Here is a 22,103-nt window from a genome sequence, read left to right on the forward strand (position 1 = left end):
TGTCTGGTACTTCAGAAACTATCAGTACTATTTCTGGATTATTCCGCTTGAGAGTAATTTGTGGGCATGGAAGGAGAAGGGAATGGAATAGTGGGTGTTCCAAGTTCCCTCGTTTGTTTGCAAGTGAGGCTGTACCTGCTAAACAAGAATAGTCACTATTCTCTGTTAGGTGGCACATCCATGCACCTGCATCCGTTTAGCATGTTTTGGTGCTAAGTAAGAAGAAGTGGGGAACTTACTATTTTTTGGAAATATTCATCCAGAATTGATTTGAGGGTTTTGCAGAGTTGGTTGTTTTTTGTTTTGTTTTGTTTTTTCTTCTCTTCCCTCCTCACCCTGTGTTCAGGTTTGTTTTCTTTTTCAATATGAAAACACAGAACAGATAGTTAAGGTTTAATGAGGATCATTTGAAATGAGTGATAAGGAAGTCAAAGAATACCTAGAAAAACTAAATATATACATAAATCAGCAGGGCCAGATGATGTTCAGTCAAGGGTTCTTAAAGAACTGTCACAATGAATTGTGTATCTACTCGCCATAATTCTGACAAGTCATTAAGAACAGGTGATATACCAGGGGTCTGAAGAAGAGCAAATGGTTTGCCAATTAGTTGTAAACTGGCAGATTGGACCACCTGGTCCAGCTGTATCTGAAATGCATCTCCCTTAAAGTTTTCCTCCCAGGTCTTTATTCCCAGGCTACTGGGTTCACAGTTTGTAACAAAGAGAAATAACGGAAGATTTTTATAGAACACAGAAAAGGGAAAGAATACACAAACAAAAACAAGCCCGATTTGGTCTTTGAACCTGGTTGTATATTTGCTACTTGTGAAGCTTGCTCTCTTCAGGTATTTTTCTTTTTCATTTTCAAAGGATCTTTTTATACCTTTTCTAACTTATTTCTGAACCTCAGCTGTGCTTTCAGCACAGAATCAAGTTGGAGAGATGTAAAAATATAAACGGTCAAAAAGATACTAATATCAATGATTGCTAAAAGTAAAATGCTAAATAAAATGTCTTCAGTTTTTAAATAAGAGGGCAATAAGTATGGGAAAGTATTATTATTGTTGTTCATTTTCAAACACGAGATTTAATTTATTTCTAAAAGTGAGCATTAACACACATAATTTCAGGTGTTAAGTTGGGGTGTCTTAGACCTAATGTGATTTTTAGATTGTAACAGTCACAATTTGGTTGAAACTGAGGAGGATAGTTAGATAAGGAAATATTATGAGATATTCCATATTAAAATTTTATAAATATTATAGTTAAGTGTCTTACTAGTAATTCTTTGGGTTTTTTCAATGTTTAAGGCTGGTTTACATACTTTTAAATGGTGTATTTAATTTGGTATGGACAAAAATTGTGTTGGGATGAAAAGAAAATATATCAAGCCAAACATAATCTGTAGCTTTATCAGCTTTTGTTGCGTTGTATGAAACTAAAAATTCAGTGTTGATCCAACTTCCTTCCGTACCCATTCAAGTATATGCTTTAAAATGACCAGATAGAGGTTTCTGTTTATCTGTGAAAGATGCAAAATATCACGCCAAACAGCTAATTGGACTTTAATTTTTTATCATCATCCATACAGGAAACTATACGGAGGAGTGTATAAACATTAGTTTATATACGTGCTAATGGGAGGTAGGATTTTTATTTTTTTTTCAAATTACAAAAGCTGACATCATGCTTTGTGTATGGCAAAAAGCCATTAAAAAAAAAGAAAGCCTGGATGTCTGAGCAGCTGATGTTTGTAGCAAGAGGAAGAGCAAGGACAGGCTTAATTCTGCAACCAGTATTCACATTGAGTAACATCTGTTCATGTGAATAGTCCTATTGAGCTGCAGGCACACTCACAAGCTCAGAGAAAAGCCATGCTACTGTATACAAGTGGCTTTATGATGGTCAGCCTAGAAAGAGACCATTGGCATTGTCCAAATGAGCAAGGACTAGTCAGCTTGAAAAAGATGTGAAGCCTGGATGCCCAATTAATAACTGAATTTCAGGGTTTTCCTTTACACTGTGGATTTCTTTCATAACTGTCCTTGTTCACTCATTCATGCCTATTAAAATCCCCATGGATGAAAAAAATAGTTGTGAACAATAAGCTGGCATTTGCAAGAAGGCTGAGTGACTGAGCTGAAGTGAGGAACACTTCACAAGTCAGCCAAGGAAAATACAAAGTAAATCATCAGTCTGCACTGGGATAGAATTTCTGCTGGACTGGGGAGGGAGCACTGTTCAGTGACATGGCCTTATGTGCACGTGTGTACGTTCTCTTTGACAAACCACCCTTGGGAGTCAGCAGTGTAATACAAAGTGTGTAGTTTACATCTTAATCTCTTATATTAATAGTAGCAATTATTATTTTTTTAATTGTCTCCTCTTGCTTATTATTTATGTATATTCCAGTACCTCCTAAGGAGTCTAATCAGATAGCGGAGTTATAGGGAACAGAGTACTGCACAAAAAAAAAAAAGCAATCTGTGCCTGGAGAGCTCACAGTCTGCTCAGTGCTTCGTTGATGATCACGGCTGATCATTGATTTCACATGTGAAACCAGAGCTATTGGAAAATTTTGAGGAAATGTATGTGAATTAAGGTTTCCCCATCCCATGAGACTCAGAAGAATCCGGGCCTATAGAAACTTTAAACAGTTCTAGTGATTCAGGAGGTACAATGGGATCAGGGTACAAAATGGTATATGGTGGCTTTCCTGAAGTTACACAGCAGTTATATGGTTGAGCTGAATGGAATTCAAAACCTCTGCCTTTTCCCTCTGTGTCTTTGTCTGCAATTAATATTTAGTTAAAAGTAAAATGAAAGTGTTTTAAGTGGTAATATATTACACAACTTATCTGATCTTCCATCCATTTAGGAGTTAAAATACCAAACACATGGTGGTTATTTTATTCCTGCAGAACTGGCAGGCTTTGGAGCAGATCCCAAATAAAGGTCTATACTTCATGTTATTAGCAGTAGTCATGATTCCTATGATACAGCCTCAAAATATGGTCCTATTTTGTGAAACAGGAAAAGCAATAGGCAGTCTTTGTCTTAGCCTTCACAGCTAAAGTGTCGCAGCAAGAAAATCTCCATGTGATGGGGGCTAAGCAAAAAAGTAGTTTTGGTTGGATAAAGCTTAATTAAATTTTTAACCAACAGCTTTGGCCAATTAAAATATTAAAAATGTAATTGAAAAGAAGTGAGAAGTAGTAGTATTAGATAAACAGATAATTTGTATAAGTGCTTACCGTATATCCATGTGGAAAATTCTGTAAATTTACAAAAGTAAAAGGTAAGTTAAAAAAGTTATAAAAGTTAAAAGTTATAAAAGTAAGCTAAAAGAACAATCTTGAGGCTACAGAGTTAGAACTCAACATGATAGAAAGTGCCAGTATTCAGACAGTGTGATCTTAATTCAGTCCTCTTGTGAAGAGCACAGTTTTCTGGACTCCATATAGTGTTGTACATTGTATTTTCCATGCTAAGTGCCATGAACTTCAGTGTGTATACTGTGCTTTGATGATATAAAGAACTCTTTAAGCACTGTGAATTAGCATTGGCAATGTCATATTCCAGGATATTTTGGAAGAAAACATATGATGGAAAAAAATATCTCAAAACTTAGCAATTAACTCTGTTTTCCCTCACTGTTCTCCTTCTATCTTCCTCTTTGTTTTTGTTTGATTGTTTTTCATTCTGTAACCAAAATAGCATTGATTAATTTTATTCTGAGAGGATACTTTTCCATTTATTCAAAAGATTTAGGACTGGGTCCAGTTCTCATTATATTTGAATACGAGTTGAGTCAAACTTTTGTTGAACTTTCTCTATGCTTGCTATTGAGAGAACACTGGTTCTTAGACTTTGATTTTGTTTGATTTTCCTTGCATAAGTCAGCATGGGGAAACTTAGTTGGCTTTTTCAAATATTAACTGTATAAGGATGTTTCTACTCTTGCTCATTTATGATTTTGTATATCTGTTGAATTTGACAATATGTGTTTCTGTTTTAATTAAAATAAAATACCTTGAATGTATGGTTGGTTTTAGGTTTTGCAGCAGCTTTGGTTTTTGTTTCTGTTTTTTTACAAATTCAAAAAAAACCCCAACAAACCACAAACCCCTGAATTCTAAGCTCAGGTTGACTTGGCACTTCCTTTCATATTAATTGTATACAAAACAGTTTCTTACAAGTAGTCAAAACACTACTGTTTTTACTTGCACTTTTTATAGCCTTTTTAACAGAACATTGCCAGAAATTATAAGAAGCTGATAACTGCCATACACTGTTACAGATGTTTCAGCTTCTGCAGTAGGACTCAAATAAGATTTTCAAGAACACTGGTATTTTTAGCATTTTGTAACTCTAGTGACCATTATTGAGTAAAGGCCCTGAGAAATGAGATATTTTAAAAGTAGCAAATGGCAGCTTTTACAGTTATTAAATAAAGCTTTGATTCATATGGGTTGATGACACAATTACAGCATGTTCAACCCAACTCTTGAAATATGATTAACATAAGCTGATATTGTAGTTAAATATTTAGGTGATGCACAAGACATTTTTTCTCATTGATTCCTGATATTGTTTTTCTTTTCTGGAAATATCACAAGCTGTGTCACACATATCTATAAATCCGGATGAACTCCCCTTTCCTTTAATTTCTCCTATTCATATAGGGGAGGATCAAAATTATACTAAATTTTTCATAAGTCTAATATGAATAAATGAATATTTAATGAAATACAAAAACAGGCATACAGAACAAACTGGTTTCAGCAGCTGTGAACAGGTTTCATTTAGTGCATGGCACACTTACCTAGGACTCTTGGCTCAAAGAAGTTAGGTATGTTATAAACGGATGAAAAGAGGACTATGAGTATTCATGCTTTATAAGGAAGTCTTTTTTTTCTGTGTAATCCATCAGTTGTGAGATCTTCTTTCACAATCCCTGAAGCATTGTTCCTTTTCATTCTAGTCAGCCAAAGCAGCTGGGTCTTTATAGCTGCAAAATGTTTGCTCACGACCAACTGCTGTTTTATATACCGCTTTTCATCTCTAGCAAATATTTTGTTTTCCCTATTATTCCACGTTTGTCATAACTTGTCAAGGGGCAACGTTATAACATGTATCCAATTAATCAATGACTTCTTTGTCTCTTTTGGCTTGATTCCTCCCACGATGTATGCCTAGGGAGGTGTGCACACGCCAGAAGATCCCCCAGACTAGCAAATGATACTGTGAGGACACAAAGGTCCATCCATAGGACTCCGGCAACAAGATGATCTCCTCAGACCCTGACAGCATTGTAGTGGTAGATTGAAAGTAATTGCCTGGCCAAAATTATTCTAAAGGTGTTTTGAAGTGTGATGGAGATATCTCATGACAGGGACACCTGATTCACTTTTGAAATGGCTCTTAAATAACCATAGCCATTTTGTCTACTATAAAATAACCACATCAGCCGTATGGTTTGTAATCTGTTGCTGCAGATCCATCAGGAGCCTTAGGCTGTGATCTCTTCCTACAAGGTAGTGATTCTGATGAGTCTGTGGTGCTACCCTTGTCTAACAGTAGTAGCAATAATAATGCATACAGTAAATACAAATGAGACATATGGAAATGTGCATCTGATACTGTATGACTGTGGAAGCTCATCAGCCTGGCGACTGCCAAGCACTAGATGCAAGATTGTCTGGGAATCCCAGGTCCTCTAGGCACACAAAAAGTCATAGCTCAGAAATTGAATGAAGTGAGTTTTGCTGATGTATAATAATACTTATTTACGAAATATATTTTAAAGCAACCATCCAATTATTTCATTTATGTAGAATTGGAACATGCTTTTGCCAGATGGTATTTCATATCAGGTCAAAAAATAATGAAGGAATTTGGCATTAGAACTGAAGTAACAAGAAAAGATGAGTAACTAGGGATTGCAAATTTGTTATAACTTTTTTTTTTTCTAAAATCAAGCTTTCGTAATGTTTTTGAGTCTCTTCCCTGGGGATTTATTTGTATTTATTGCATTTTTGTCACACCTTATTAGAAGTTAGCAAAGGTAATTTACAATGTGGTGAAACACACTCTCAGTTCCCAGGGAAGTGTAGACTTAAAATAATTTGTCCTTTCCTTTTTTAGATAATTTTATAGACATATTCAAGTGTCTGTGGATGGAAGGAGGTGATTTAAAATTGCCAAAAGAAAAAAAAAAACGTTTTCCACAAAGGTTTCTGAAAAAATTTCTTTGGAGCGCAATATGTCCAGTTGTATTATTGACAACATTTTGTTCCTGTCTTAAATAGAACTGTAGGTCTTGTTAAGTATGCCAGACAAATAAAACATGGAGAGCTGTGGTTCGGACACATTAACAGTGCACCAACAAATCTACTCATACTAGAATACAAACATTATATTTCCTTTCCCCCTCCCTCCTTTTCCTGATCCTTTCTTGAGAATAGCCTCAGCTTTCATTGATGACTACGCCATTGACTTCCACTTTAACATAATCACTGGTAGTTTTTTATTTGTGAAATCTTTGCCTAATTAACAAATAAAAGATTGAGTCTGAGCCACTTAATACAGAAGCATGTCATGGTCTCAATGGACTCTGTAAGAATTTCAGAGACTATTAGGATTGGGCTTCAATATGTACATCACAAATTACTGGGTTTGCATCTCCTAGCAAGCATTTCAGCCAGCTGTCTCATTCTTTCAAGTATTTTAAGTCTTCTGCTAAATATCATCAATATTTCAATGAGTCAGGTATGTCACTTGAACCTGAAATGAAAATTTGCATGTTATTTTGAAGGTTGATTTTTTTTTAAAGTGAGTTTACATTAAAATCTAGGATTTCTCAGAACAGTGGACATTCTCAGAGAAATGTCAAGTTTTACTCCCACTTCAGTATCTTTGAGAGGAAAAACTTTCTCTACAGGCATTTTGATGAGCTTTTAGTATATCAAAGGTACTATTCTTCCTTTAATGTTTCTTTCCCAGGGAGCTCATTTTCCTTAACCATAGATTTGGAAAATACTGGTAACTATGAAAAGCAAGACGCAAATTTAAAAAAAAAAAAGAAAAAAAAAAGGCAAAGAGCCAGGAATTGAAAGATTACAACCTGTCTTTTGCTGTGCTAGAATTGAAAGCCAGATGTATAATACAAATACTCTAGTGGAATATGAAGGGAAGAGGAGAGATAATCTGACGTATACAGATGCTAGCAGTCAAAATTACTCAAGCTGTAGTGAAATTTCCTTTGCACCTGGCACTGGAGGTGTTAGCAATGCCAGTTCAGTCCCCCAACACAGATGTTCTTGTTGTACCACTTCTTACGTGTAACATTTAGGTTTATGTTTAGCTCGGCATAGTACACATAAATACTGTAATCCAAAGACCACATATTTATTAGTGCACCTGCATCTTCTACTTTCTTTAATTCCCCTAGTATATTGCAGTCCTTTTGTGCTGCTGATCCTAGGGCAAACTAGTGTTATGGAAAAGAATACTCAGCTACTATTACTATGCATGAGTTACAATAATGAAAAATATTTTTTGAAATCAATCACACATTATATTATACAAGTAGGGCTGAACTTTCAGATGCTTCAAATATGTAAATGCAAAACTGTTTGTTATATACAACCTTATTTATATTGCTTTATAATTAGTGTTCTGAAATCATGTACCATGAAGTAGTTACCATAGAGACAGGCCTGAATAAACACAGCATTTAACAGTCATTCTTGAAACATGTATGTAGTTCATTTGATATCACTGAATATCCATGCTTAAGTGATTTGTTGACAAAGACCAAAATTAATGTCCTTTAAAAATTTGTCTCAGTCGTTTGTTGAAATTAACCTGGAAGGTGAAAATTCCAAAATATTCATGAAAATCTTCTGGCCTTTCAGATTAATTTCCATATATAATCAAAAAGCAACCCTCCTATCCTTACTTTGCAGTGTGTAGTTGATCAGTAAAATGGAAACAAACCCAGAATGGACTGTTTTGGACTGGAGGCAGGACTTGTCAGTCTGAAAGGTGACTTTTCCTTCTGCATCAGTTGGCATGATGAGGAATATTAACTTCTTTCAGGGACTCCACATGTGACGACTACTCTTCAGAGCAGGATTGCTACATTCAGATTTAGCATAGTCCAGTCTGAAAACAACCAAAATGCACGTGTATTCATGCAACTCTGATTACCTTATCTGTTTCTCATGCACTTTCTTTTACTCTCCATTCTTCAGAACAAAATGAGACTGAAAAATGAGAATGAAAATAAGACGAGAATTGTTCCCTTAGTTCTTGAGGTTTCCTATTTGCGTTAAACTCCAGGGGGATCTTTTTCTTACCATTTCAAATCTCTGTGAAGAAAAATTCAGTAAGGCTCCACACATCAGTATAGATTTTCAGCTCAGCATCTCAGGATGAGTTAACTTTGGGCAAGGACTTTGCTTCTGTATTTCTGCAATACCTGAAACGTCATGAGTGGTGTTACAGCCAAATAGTGTGCATTCGGATTTTTTTTTTTTTTTTTTTAAGATTACGGCTTTCATTTTATGGCAGAACATCATAAGCAAATAAATTATAACCAGATCTAGTTTTGTTTGTAAGTCATCTTTCCTTGTTTGGAATTAAATAAAGTTTGTATTTTTCTTTTTGATATTTTTCAGGACCAGAGTAGTAGAAATAACTTGAGTCTCATTACTGTGATACTTGTAGCTGACTGTGGTCTTTTTGTCCCTGAGAAGAAATGTGGAACCGTTCTGTAGTTGTCTTGATTATCATTATGGAAATATCTTTTCTTCTTTGCTTATGTGTGTGTTGTAAATAACTGTTGAGGAAAAACTATTGAAAAGTAGCTTGATGTCAGTCATTAATACTTAAAATATTGAAAGGTACAATAACAAATCTATTTTTCATTTCTTTGTGATTCTTTGAAATGTCCTTCCATGTAAAGCACATCCAAGCAGACAATTGTTTTTTCTTGCAGCACTACTAGAGGTAACTTTCCCCTTTCGCTTCTCCAATAACAAAGGTTTCCTTGTATCCTGGAACAGTCATCTTGTAAACCAATAACAGTATAAAATATACTGAATTTTTAGCAATGTGTGTAGTTCAGATAGGAAGAAAAATATCTGCAGTCACTTCTACATAACTAGATTAGAAAACAGAGACCAAAACCCATAATGACAAATTATGAGAACGGAACAAATTCAAGGAAAGTAAGCATTGGAAAAATCTGCTCACATACTTGGAGCTCAGTCCTGGAGGTAGCAAGCACACTTGTGTCCAACCAAACAATGCATAAATAGAGGACGTATCACTTCTGCAGGCCTTAGGCTCCGCAGATAAGCCAGCATGGGTGAACGCTGGAGTCGTAGCTTAAGCAGAAAGTTAGCTTTAGACATACTGCTAAGTTGACCAAGCATGCTAGCCTGTCTCCCAAGATTCCTCCTGGCAACAACAGAGAAAAACGTGCTCACCCAGAAAACCAGACCTCTTAGATTTCCTCTGAATCACTGTCTGGAGAAATCTCTGAGCTTGCTTCAGTTCTGCATATCCACATTCCTATCACCATTAGAGTTCCTCTCAATACACCATCCTTTCATCTGCTGCTTCTGTTGCCCCTGTGTCAGGCTTGCCAGCCCTTTGTGAATGTCCTGGAAATCCTGTGCCTCCTCAGACAACACTAAATGCATTTAGTTTAGTGGGAAAGTAAATCAAAAGTTTTTTCACTGACTACAGGAGGTTTGGGAAGATTGTCTGGTTTACTTAGATGATATGAGTACCTGCCCCAGAGTTTACTGGATTTTACTTCATTCAGTTGCCTGATGTTCCTTCTGTACAAAGAGAAGGCATACGGTGTTGTAATTGAAACTGCAATCCGAAGTGTGATTGTACTAAGAGAGTGAGGGCACAGAAATTTAGGAGGCCAACCAGCCACTAAGCACTTGGAGTCTCAGCAAGATCATATACACTATACTGATGCCAGCACTGCTGTGTTTTCTTTCCTTTTGGTACCTATAAAAATTACGACCTTGCTGAAGACTCCTCCCCCAGCTGCAGTAGAAACACATAACCTTGAATACTTTAATGCAGGTATTCTAGACCATCAGAAATGGCTAAAAGTGATTCATGATACATCACATTGATTTTCAGAATACTTGCCTGGGTTTAGGCTCTTGGTTAATAACTAAAAATTGCTGTTCAAACCAGTATCCATTCTGCATACTGGGATCTCCAAACAGCATGGAATACTTGTGTGGTAGAGGAAGCAAATGGAATTGGTTCTCATTAAGAGAAAGAGGAATAAAGATCATCTTTGAGGGGTTTCTGAGGTCCTGAACTGAAATTGTTATGACTTTAATCAAAAGGAGTTTTAATACTCATGTAAATGGAATGAAGATTTCTTTCTGGCTGATAACTGTAAAACCCTTTGGTGGATAAATACAGGGATAACGCCACTATTAGAGTTTGGTAACCTGCAGAAAGGGAACATTTATCCCCTGTTAGTGCTATTCCTCCTAGAAATGAACAAATCAAAGCTGGTTTTCATTGATCAAATTTCTACATTTCCATCAATATTACTGTATTTTTTTTTTCTAGGCTGTGGCATTTTTATAGGCTAATCAAATATCCAGTATTACTGGGAGCCATTTAAAGTGAATGCCAGGACTACTAAGGAGTAATTTGAGAATTAGATCTATTTTTGTTAGTTGAAATGATCTTGACTTGCTCATATTGTATTGTACCTGATGCTCAGTAATATGATAGTACCAATACAAATAGAAAGATATCTGCTTTGAAGTTCTTAAATATCTGTTAAAAGTGGTGAGCAGTCCAAGTGCATTAAAATTCCATTTTCCCCCATACAAGTGTTTGCTGCAGATGACCCCCACTGATCTTAAATATATTTCTGTATCTGTAACTGAATAGAGGTTTTCCGTACAGCATGTTCTAATGGTACTCTGGCCTTTAGCCAACAAGGCACTGAATAAGGCTATTTTTAAAATACAGAAACTGGGAACAGCTGCAGCAATCAAATTTGATAAAAACAGAGAGGAACTTTGCTTTTTTTTTTTTTTTTTTACGGTTTGTCCAAGTTTAGACTCCTTTCATAGAACGGCTTTTGTTCTGTTGGATGAAGGGGGTCTAAGAGTAACACAGTGAAATCCTTTTGAACAAATAACCTTTAAAAGAATACAGATTAAAATAATAGGGGACTTTTTGGTGCAGCAGCATGTTCAATGAAATTGTACCTCAAACTACTAAAAGAATAAATCTATAAAAAAAGAATACATTTTGTCTGCCAAGCTTTACCATAAAAGACTTAGCCATAATGATCTCCTGAACTGGAATATGAAACCTCTTGTTTCAAATGTTGAACATCTGAACGTTGGTATTTGGGAGTCGTTTAGGGGTAGAAGTGATTTAATTTGAATGATCTGGCGTGGTTTGTTGTTTTTTCTTATTATTTTTCTTCTTTTACTACTAATCAAAAAAGTTTATGTCTCCTTCCCCAGTAAGCTTTAAAATAAAAAAAAAAAGCAAACAAAAAGAAGCAAAACCAAAACAACAACAAAACAAAAAGTTCATGTAAGGATGTAAGGAAACGTTTTCCAAAGGCCTTCTGTGCACATTAAAATGTTTCATAAAATATTTAATTATAAGGACTGATTCCTCCTTGTTTGTCCTCCTGTTTTTTATAGGAAACTTGTCGTTCGGTGATATTATAATGAGAGTCAGGAGATTTTTATATACACAAAAAAAATCCATTGCACAGTAGTAGGCTGAGCTGTATCTGTTAAATGATTCCATCTGAGGATGGAGTCTCTGTGCTAGATGGATGTGAGACACAAGATACTGGGTGAAATCTGGGCCTTACTGAAGTCAGTAAAGGTTTTGGCACTGAATTCAGCAGAGACGGGATTTTATTGATTGCATTCATTTTAAGTGTCAGAAATAACACTCTTGCATTCTTACCCCATTAAAGCTATTCAGTGAATCATCAATTTGGATGATAGAGCAAAATGCACTGAATTTCTCACATATGCATAAATATGGATATATATCTGTGTATATCCATATAGGTATAAAATGTGTGTGCATCTTTGTGTGTGTTTATATACATAAAATATCTCCTTATTTTATTATCACCATATCTGAGTATCTCACCAGGGTGAAAATTACAGCAGTGCTATATCTTACTTTCTTCACACCAAGACACAGGCTTAGCTGGTTTGGTTTTGTTTTGTTTTAGAAACAGGAAAACATAGGAAGACAAGTAAAGACTTGAGATTCAATACTGGCATGAAATACATGTATGGAGCCACCTGAGATTTTTAATGTTTGCAAGCAAACTCAGCAATGCAAAATACTCAAAACTGGGCCAAATACTATAGATGTAGGACTTGATAAATATCATTGAATTCAATATTGAGAGAGAGAATAGACTTTTAAAAGCAGAGGGTTGATCTTGGCCAGGTCAATTCTGCGAACTCATGTGCTTAACTTTACATGGTAGAAATAACATTATGACTCTTGTGGGTCTACACACAATATACCAAACTGGGTGTGAGAACAAACCTTTTGCAGGGCTTAAACTTGTCTGTGTATAATTTTCACTTTGTAAAATGAACATAATAACGTTACTTTTCCTCAAAGTTTTGTCTGTTTTGTTTGCCTATAATATTATAAATTCTTGGAGACAAGAGCTGTCTTTTGTTACATGTCTGGGAATCAGTGAAAAAAATGGAGCATTGATATCATCGGGACCTCCAAGTACAACTTGGATATAAATGATTATAAATGTTGAGGCTTAAGTTACTTCAGGTAGCTTCCCTAAAACAAAGCATAGCAAAAAACAGGATGGACAAATCACTCAATTTACTGCTTTTGTGTAACCAGGAATCTAGAAAAAACTCATTAATTTGAAATTAAGGGGAATACTGTGACATTGAACAGTTTTGTAGCATTTTATACAACAGCAGTCCCTGTCCCTGCATATGGAAATGACCCCACATTCCTGCATAATGGGTAACTAGAGATTCAACACATGCCATGTTCTAGGAAGATACTGAAGCCTTATAGCCATGCAGAGCATTGAGCTCAGGAGTCTCTGGCACCATACCAGTTTTCAAATTCTTATCCAGTATTTTAACTGGAACCAAAAAAATTTCCAGCATGATGATTACCAGGGTGTGATTACATTTTGTAAGCCCCTTCTCTTCAAAGACAAACTGCTGCCAGAGACAGATTTACCACTGACCAACAGTGTTTTTATGCAAATGTGCCTGAGTGAGTGCAGTAACCCCAAGTTATAATAGAGTCATTCAATCTCTTGCCAGGACAGCAATATTTATATATTGCAAAGATAAATTGGATATCAAAACCACTTCCATTACAGAGGGAAAGTTCTCTATGTAAATCAGTATTTCTAATCATACCATGCTTCTTCCCACCCCCTACCCCATTTTACTTTCCTTGCTTTATCTTCATAGATGAATTCCAAATGTGTTTTTCTCTTGTGTGTTCACTTTGAATATTGAAGCATTCACCTAATGCCAAGCTAATGGAAAACATAAACTCCCCACTACGAAACTTTAAAGTCTCTAAGTGTGCTTCTTCATGCCTTGGGGAAGTGCTGTAAAGGGCTTATATTCATGTAGAGTGTTTTGTCTGCCGCTTGTGCAACTTTTTGTTTGGACTTCTCTTTCTCCTGCTGCCTGATGGGACGAAATGTGCAGTCATCTCCCAAGTGACTTTATCTCCCCATCAGGAATGAGTGCAAGGGGTCAGATGCCCCTCTGCATGCTCGTCACCATCTGCTGACAGCAGTGCTCCCCCGGGAGAGCCGCCTTTGTTTATTGACAGGGCTAATATGAGGAGACACGTGAAGTACTTTGGTTTGTGGAAGAGGGCAGGAGAGGCATGGTGCTGTGAAAACATTCCCACACACTCTAATGGCTCATTCACATAGAAAACAAGCGAGAGCCTTCAGCTCTTTCACAGAGCTCCAAGTAGAACAAACAGACTCAAGAACCCCAAGGCACCAGTCAAAAAACACTTTCCTAGTGCGCTAATACTGAGATGCTCTCCATAATAGCTTACCTGTGAGACTTCAGCTCTCATTTAGGCAACTAAATGACCTGGCTAGATTGGAAAGCTGCTTAGTATCTGGTAGTTGCTGTTGTTCGCTGCTAGCTGCTAAATTATTTTTGAAAAACTAACATTCCATTTCCTAAACCTAAACCTCTTGAAACTGGTTGTAATAGGTGAAGCATGCATTGGGAATTTTTATCATTGTGGTCATCAATTTATTATTTTCTCTTTAGAATAGAATCTGTAGAATGCAGATGAAATACGACATGCCTAAAAAGATAAGGTTTTTGCTCTGTAGTTAGTAGAGACACACACAGATGCATGCATGAATTTGTAGCTTGAGAATATATTACAATTTGAGGATTGAAAAAAAGTGACTTTCTGAATGAGGTTTCAAACACAGTTGGGATACGTGTCATGGAAAAGTCCACATTATAAGCTGTTTTAAGCAATGAATGGTGTTCAGTGAACAGCAACATTCATTATTTTGGTCTACAATTTATAAGATGTATAAGAAGACAATACAAATGATGATACTAGGTCAATTCACAAGTTCGTGTAGCTCGGTATTTGTCCTCTAACACCATCCTTTATGGCGTGATTAAAAATAAAGCATAAGAGAGCAAACTTACAGTGATTCTTGCAGTAAGATACCATGCCAGTTTGTGATTTAGGGAATTTTGAAGTCTAGTATGGCATCATGGTTTAACAAAGTATTACATAAAAAGGATTTTCTGCTTGTTCTAGGAGTACTATGAAACTCCTTAAGTCTTGCATTTTGATAAATACTTAATTACAGGACTATCTTTACCTACTCCATGACACTTGTTGTCTTCTCATCTTTCCTCCATTCATCTGTTTACTTCCTCAAGGGTCCTAGTCTAATTTATTTGCATTTAGAAGCTCTTCCGTATTTTTACTATGTTTGTTGTTCTTTCATTTCCAGTTATTTTATATCTTCCTGTGCATTGCTGAGTGGACCAGAACTACGAACTCCATACTATATAGATATACCAATCATAACATTTTATTGTATTTGATTGCTTATGAGCATTCAGCTGATGTGTTCATAGAAGTAGCCACACTAACTCCATAATCTTAATTCCTGCGTGACAATATTAACTGTAGCCCAGCAAAATAAATATGCATGTATATATGGATGTATACACACAAATACATGCACCCCATGTTTAATTTTCAAGTGTAAAATATAAGCATGTAACAGTTTACATATCTGTAGTTAGCTGTATTGTATGTAGTTAGCTCTGCTTCCCCTCACAGGCATTAAGTTACATATATTGAATTTTCTGCCTTCATATAGCCCCATTACTCAATACTGAAAAATTCGTAAACTTTTTTTATAATTGGCTTTTGTCTTTACTTTGTTGAATCCTCAGTAACTCACTGTGTACTTCTATTTCCAGATTATTTAGGGGCATGTGTTGAGACAGCACCGATATTTCTGAGAAATCAGTGATAACCTTCCACCAGAATGAAGAATGACTTTTCCTTTTCTATCTTTTAATTTAATAGAAGACCTGATCTCTTTTAATAGAGCTTAGTCTCTTTCAGAGTCTTTGGTGGGGACCTTTTAAGAACAAATGTAATCCGTTCATTGATGTCTTGACCCTTTATATTCAGCCAGTGTACCTATAGCCATGTAACATCTTTGAAAAATGGGACTAAAATATACACACTCCCTTTTCCACTTTTGCTCACTCTGAGTTCTTGTCAAAGTCAATACAGCTCAAGGATTTGTTGAAACGGATATAACTATGTAAAATCATCACGTCAAATATATTAGCAAGGGCAGGAGCGCAAACTAGCCCTAAGTCGATAATTGCATGTTACATTTGCTTTAGTTTTTACTGCTTCTGAAGGAAGGTTATGTCTAATTTAAGCTTGATTCTAAAAATATTTATATTCGGCCTAAAATAACCCCACTTTGGGAATGTGCCACTGCAAATACGAAGTTTTGAAAAGGCTTCACTTTTTCGGTAGATAGGAGTATTGTTCAGTTTCGTCTTCCAGTGTTTCATATATGACATTTTTTGAGATGTGTGGTATAGATCAAAGGGCAGGATTTGGCCCTTAAGTTACCTGCTGTTACTGGCACTAATTTCACAGCTATTGAAAAATGATGCATCAAATTTATATCACTGCAAATGTCACTATTCTGAATCTTGCATATGTTGCCTGAGCTGTCAGTAATAAAAATCTGTTCTTAATTATTCTCCCTTTTAAAAAAATAATAATTTTCTAATAACCCAGTGAATAAGAATTTGATGTTTTCTTTGGCTGGAAACATTTTAATGATTTAGTACATCTATAAAGTTCTGTGTGCTTTTAGCTTTTGCAAATGAGTAGGACTTTCCCATTTAAATACCTGTGGCTATCAAGAAAAGCAGAATGTGTTTAAATCTAAGTTTAAAAGTGAGAAACTTAAGGAAAACATTTCAAGATAAAAACTATTCAGCAGAAAGCCAGACCTTCAAAATTGGGTTCACATGTGTTACAAGGATGCAAACTATAAAAATGTACACTTAAAATTAATCATATTGTATCATTTAATCTTTTGTCCATTTTATTGTTTTTCCTAAAGAGGAAAGAACAGAGTTTAGTTTTTGCTTCATTGATATTATAAGGAACTGGTCTCACTATGATGAGAAAGTATAAGAAGAAAAACTAAGGCCTTGGACACTATCAGATTTTCTGATTGGAAGGAGAATAATCCAGACCATAAATCCTGTTTGCTTTTAATACTTGCCCCCCCCAATCACAATACTTCTTTCAGTTAATTACCTTCATTCAAAGCCCAAAGAAGTGAACAGAAAAGACTCCCTTTATACTTTGGACTAGTCTCATAGATATGATAATGAGCTTGGAATTCTACCTTCATTAAAGGTTGAAGGGTTTAAAATATACAAAAAGTAATGTGCTCTCCTTTCTTTGTTTTTCCAATGTGATGATAGACTCTAGCATGTTAGCTCAGCTTCACTGAACAACGTACCTTTTGGAAGTGTGGATATTAACAGCCAATCTATAAAGTACACATGCAGCTAAAAAAAATGGTTTCTTTGCTTGTCCATCTGGTCTTGGCAACATGTATTTAAACAGGAGCATGTAAAATGTTTTATACAAAATACCCAAATTGATTCTGAACAATATTTCATTACCTTGCTTGTTCCTTCTCAAACCAGACTACTATATTACTGTTTAGGTTTCTGGTTGTATCTGTGTTTGTATCTGATATTCTAGACAGAATTTGTCTTTGCTCCTTGAAGTCAAGCAAACTAATATTTATTTTGCCACATACATTATTTACTTAAATATTTTTTTAAGTTTAATGCCAAAATACTGTGTAATCCAAAACCAGTATGAAACAGAAATATAACTGGGTGCAAACAGGTACCACAAAGTTCAGGAAAGCTAGATGAACAGTTGCCGATACAAGGTTTTTTCTGCCCTTTTTGCATTGAATCTGTGCACTATTTGAGACAAAGATTCAATGCAAAAAATATGTGGTCTCATAATTAAGGACTGTAATAATGCATGCTTACAAAGGCTGAATTAGAGTTGTACACATCATCTCGAAATAATTTTATAGAAGAAAATTCAATACGGTCTGGAGCACTAACTTTTCCTTCACTAGATTTTACAGATCTGTTGAAACAATGGTCAGCATAAATTTCTAAACTGCAAACATCTCATTCTATGAGTATCAGATAACCTAAGTGAAGGAGTCTCTCCTATTTTCTCATATAATAAGATTATTTGTTCAGTGTTTGTGTATTAAAATAGACCATGGAGATTATTAGTGTATTTCAGAATCATTTTGATCAGGACATTTTAGAATTATGTTACAACAGGCCCAGATTTGTCCAGCCCTAAAGGTGCAATCACTTCTTAGGAATCATCATTTTTGCCAGTTCTCTTCTCTACGTCTTTTATTATCAGATGGTCTTCTGACAATTCTTGCTGTTCAGGATGACTACTATCAAAATGCTATCTACAGAAAACATATTTTTTCAACTTTTGCAGATCTAAGTGACCAGCTTATGGAAGTGGTTGGTCTAGAAGGAGCCATGGAGATGGGACAGATATACACAGGTCTGAAAAGTGCTGGAAGACGGCTTGCCCAGTGTTCATCTGTTGTCATCAGGTATAGGCAGCTTTAATTTGCACTGCATTGTTGTATTGAAGCAGCAAAGGTTTTTATTTTATCAGTTCACTTTCTTTAGTAGTTTAATAGTCATAATTATTTCTTGTGAAAGTCTCATGTTTGTATATGAAATATATCTATTCTATCCATATCCTTTGCCCATACATCTTCCTTTCTTTAAATCTGTCAAAAAACTAGAAAAAAAATACTTACATCCAGTCTTCACATGTTGTATTCAATTGTCATTTCATCCTATGAAGAAATATTGTCAAACAGTTGGAGCAGAACAAGTAATGCATGAACATCTTGGGTTTTATTAGTGACATACACTCCACGCAATTTTGAGCAAAAGTCATTTAACATTACTTTGACACATTTTAACCCATTTATAATGCATATCTCACCAGGGAGTAGTAGCATGTAATTAGTATTTGTAAAGCATTTTTTTGATCTGTAGAAGTCAAAGTGCTCTGTTTTTAATTTATTTGTTATTTACTGAGCACTGACAAGTCACTATTAATAAATGCGTTGGTATGTGTAAGCCACTAATGGTGGAGCATGCTAATTTTGTTGTGTTGTATTGTTTGCTATGCTAAAAGTGACCAAAACATTCACAATAGAGGAATCCTGGATTAGGACTTAAAGAGAAAATAATTATTCTAACTTCAAATTAGATAAGGATTGGAAAAGAGAGAGATGCTCAACTCTCTTCCAGTGAAGAATCTCACAGGAAGAATTTTCCAAAATCTCAATAAAATCGTAAGATATACGGTTATGAGCTCCAGAAGCCTAAAATGAGCATAAAACAGAAGAACAGCAATAAAAACTTTAAGAAAATAAGTAGGATTTGCCAAAGCACCTGGCATATTTTTGAGACTCTCCTCAAGGACTGGGTGACGTTGAGTTCAAAAGTACTCTTTCTTCTAAATAAGGAAGAGAAATAAGATCACAAAGGCATTCAAATCTTCTCTGGATACCAAGATATAATTTTTATTATCCCACATCAAGAGAACCACAACTACAAAAGATTCAGAACCCTGCCAAACCTATAGAGTGCGAGCTTATTGAATGTTCGTCCGTTCCTCCACTTGTGGCCATAGATGACATTGGCTAATCCAATGGACTGTTAGTCATTTCCAAATAACGTTTAAGCCAGAATTTCCATTGACCAACATGAGTGGTCAGTTGACTCATTTTTCCATTATTAGATTTACCTACTCCATGTTATTTCTAATAGTTAAGTGTGCAAACTATTATAATGCAGAAATACAGGGTTGGAAAAGACCTCAAAATACTTTTTTTTTCTCATTTGTCTATACTTTTCTTAGTGTGGTATCCAAAACTGGACAGGGAACACTGGCTGAAGCTTGATCAGTGTAACTTTACTAACAATTTAAATTTAGGACATGGTATGTTAAAGTCTCTGGATATAGTACAACTGTCACATTATGTGAGTGCTCTTTCTAACCCAGAGTTAAACACAAGGGTAAATACATCTTTTATGGTTCTAATAAATGGCAATGATAGAGCTAAAGTTTCTTATTTCCTTTATAGAAGGCAGTCTAAAATATAAAAAGTACCAGAGTTTCCTTTGTCTTTTCATTTAATAAGGTTTATTCCTGAAGTTCTTGAATATTTAACTCTTTATTTCACAAATTACAGACTATTCTCCCATGAGAGAGATGTGTATTATTAGCAGGATGTGTGAATGTTTGCAATGTTTTTGCATTGTGTGTTGAAAATTGAACTAAGCCTACTAAGTGACTAGGTTACTTTTGTGAGCATGTTGAATCATACTGGAGATTACACAGAAATTTAGGGATTATATGTGTTTACTATAACATGTATCTCTCCTTAATAAATACATTTATCATTTTTTTGTTGTTTTTACTTATACTGTGAAATATATCACTTTAGGACCAGCAAGTCTCTGCCTATGCAGATAGATGGGGAACCTTGGATGCAAACCCCTTGCACGGTAAGGATACTGGAATACGAGGATACTGGGATACTCTGGGAAGAGAGCTGAACAAAAAATTTAGGAACTTTTAAAATGAGTAACAACAATTACAATAATCAGAAATATTAACTGATTTGTTTACTTTCACTTTTTCAGTGATGGAATCTTTCAGTATAAAAGACAACCATTGCCATCAGCATTAACTCAGTTTACTTAAGTAACATTTTCACGCATGGTCATTATACAGTTCAACACCAACTGCCTTTTCAATTTATTATACTGTTTTTTTGTTTTTTTTTTTTCCCAAAGGTTAGGATGGAATAAAAATATTTTTATTTCAAAAGTTTCAAAAATACTCAAAGGGTATAGTCTCAGCATCCCATTACCCAATGTGATCATTTATTATGGTATGTCAGATTTTTAGTCTCTATTGCTGAGGAAGAGCCGATTTCAGTTGTGATGCTAAAGTGTATTAAGTAACAAATATAGGAAGCTTTTCCATTATGTTTTTGAGAGTTTATATCAAGGATATTTTTATAGAAAGCTGAATTCTTGACTGTGCTGATTGAATTACACAAGAGAACTAATATTAAAAATACATATATAAAAACCTTATAGTTTGAAGAAAATTATTTAGTCTCTTGTTTCAGCGCCCACACATACGAAGTGAGGGCAGGTAAACATTGATTAGGCCAGGAGGGAGCTTTTTCAGAGGAGGGTCTTTGAGTATCTGTTTACAGACAATACAAGAAAGGTGAAGCTCTAAGAACTCTCCATTTTCCTCTCTCTCGAATAAATTAGAGGCTGTCCAAGCATTTGGGAAGATGTTGAAGAAATTTAAGCTCTTTATTGTTTAATATAGTCTTAGTAATACATTTTAATGTATAGTTTTACTGATTTTGTTTCCCTAAAGAAGACTCATGTTTTTAAGTAGATTAATTGCTGTAGCCCTGCAGTTTGTAAGTATGACAAAACAGTAACATGCCAAGGAAGAAATCCCACTACAGATGGGAGAAATTCTCCAGACTGGGGTACTGGATCACTTTCATTAACTGTAGTAAAACGAAAGACTACACAAAAAAGTAGAAGGGAGTACCTTCAGTAAGGAACTAACAAGTGTGGCAGCTGATAATGTATGGGTTAGAATGAAATAAAAGGGTTGTGATAGTTCACGTCTGCTAGATACACCATAGTGTACAGCTGAACAGCAGGGCCAGTGTCTGAACTCTAACTCTTAATGATAAGTGCTCAGATGCTGCAATGAGAGGAGAACCATGTGAACACACACTGTATGAAGGCAGAACAGTGGGGATTTTATGAGATTTATTCCAGGAAGCCTTTTGGAGTTTAGAGATATTATCTTCCTCTCTTCTATAGCTATGGGTCAGTGCAGAGCAACAGTACTGAACCCAGCAGTTACTTGTTCAAGAAAAAGACATGTAATTTTTCAGTTGCCAGATTACAGAAGAGAACTTATGGAAGGATTCTGGCAATAACATGTGCTTTTTTGTCTTGATTGCTTGCTCTGTGCAAAATCCCTGCTATCTGATTGATAACACTAGCAGAAGCTGCCTGCACGATTGAGGACAAACCTGGAAAAAGAGACAGTTCTTATATTTCAATTACTGCCTTGAGGAAACAGTAAATTATTACTGATAATTACTGCTGTCCAGTTGAAGTACCATTTTAAAGGGGATAGAAATGGCATATACTTTTCTGTGGAACCCATCCTTTTTGCTATACCATTGTTAAGAGAATAGAGTTTGTCTTTTATATAAGAAAACCATACTGTTGCATGGTTTTATTTCCTCTGAAAAGAAAATATATGAACTATTTGTCTAGACTACTGCACCTCTATGAATTT

General features: G+C 35.4%; 1 protein-coding gene across 3 annotated transcripts in view; it reads left to right on the top strand.

Moving 5' to 3' along the window:
• DGKB (diacylglycerol kinase beta) overlaps nt 1-22,103 on the top strand; it is a gene marked incomplete at both ends in the record, with an annotated part of 317,768 nt that overhangs the window by 288,230 nt on the left and 7,435 nt on the right. For all 3 annotated transcript variants that reach the window (XM_080340721.1, XM_080340722.1, XM_080340723.1), the window contains 2 exons: nt 18,159-18,279; nt 20,197-20,257. In XM_080340721.1, coding sequence (XP_080196847.1) covers nt 18,159-18,279; nt 20,197-20,257 — 182 coding nt within the window. The remainder of the gene's footprint in view (nt 1-18,158; nt 18,280-20,196; nt 20,258-22,103) is intronic.

Source organism: Nesoenas mayeri (genome assembly GCF_963082525.1).
Source record: "Nesoenas mayeri genome assembly, chromosome: 2".
In the NCBI taxonomy this organism is placed as follows: domain Eukaryota; kingdom Metazoa; phylum Chordata; class Aves; order Columbiformes; family Columbidae; genus Nesoenas; species Nesoenas mayeri.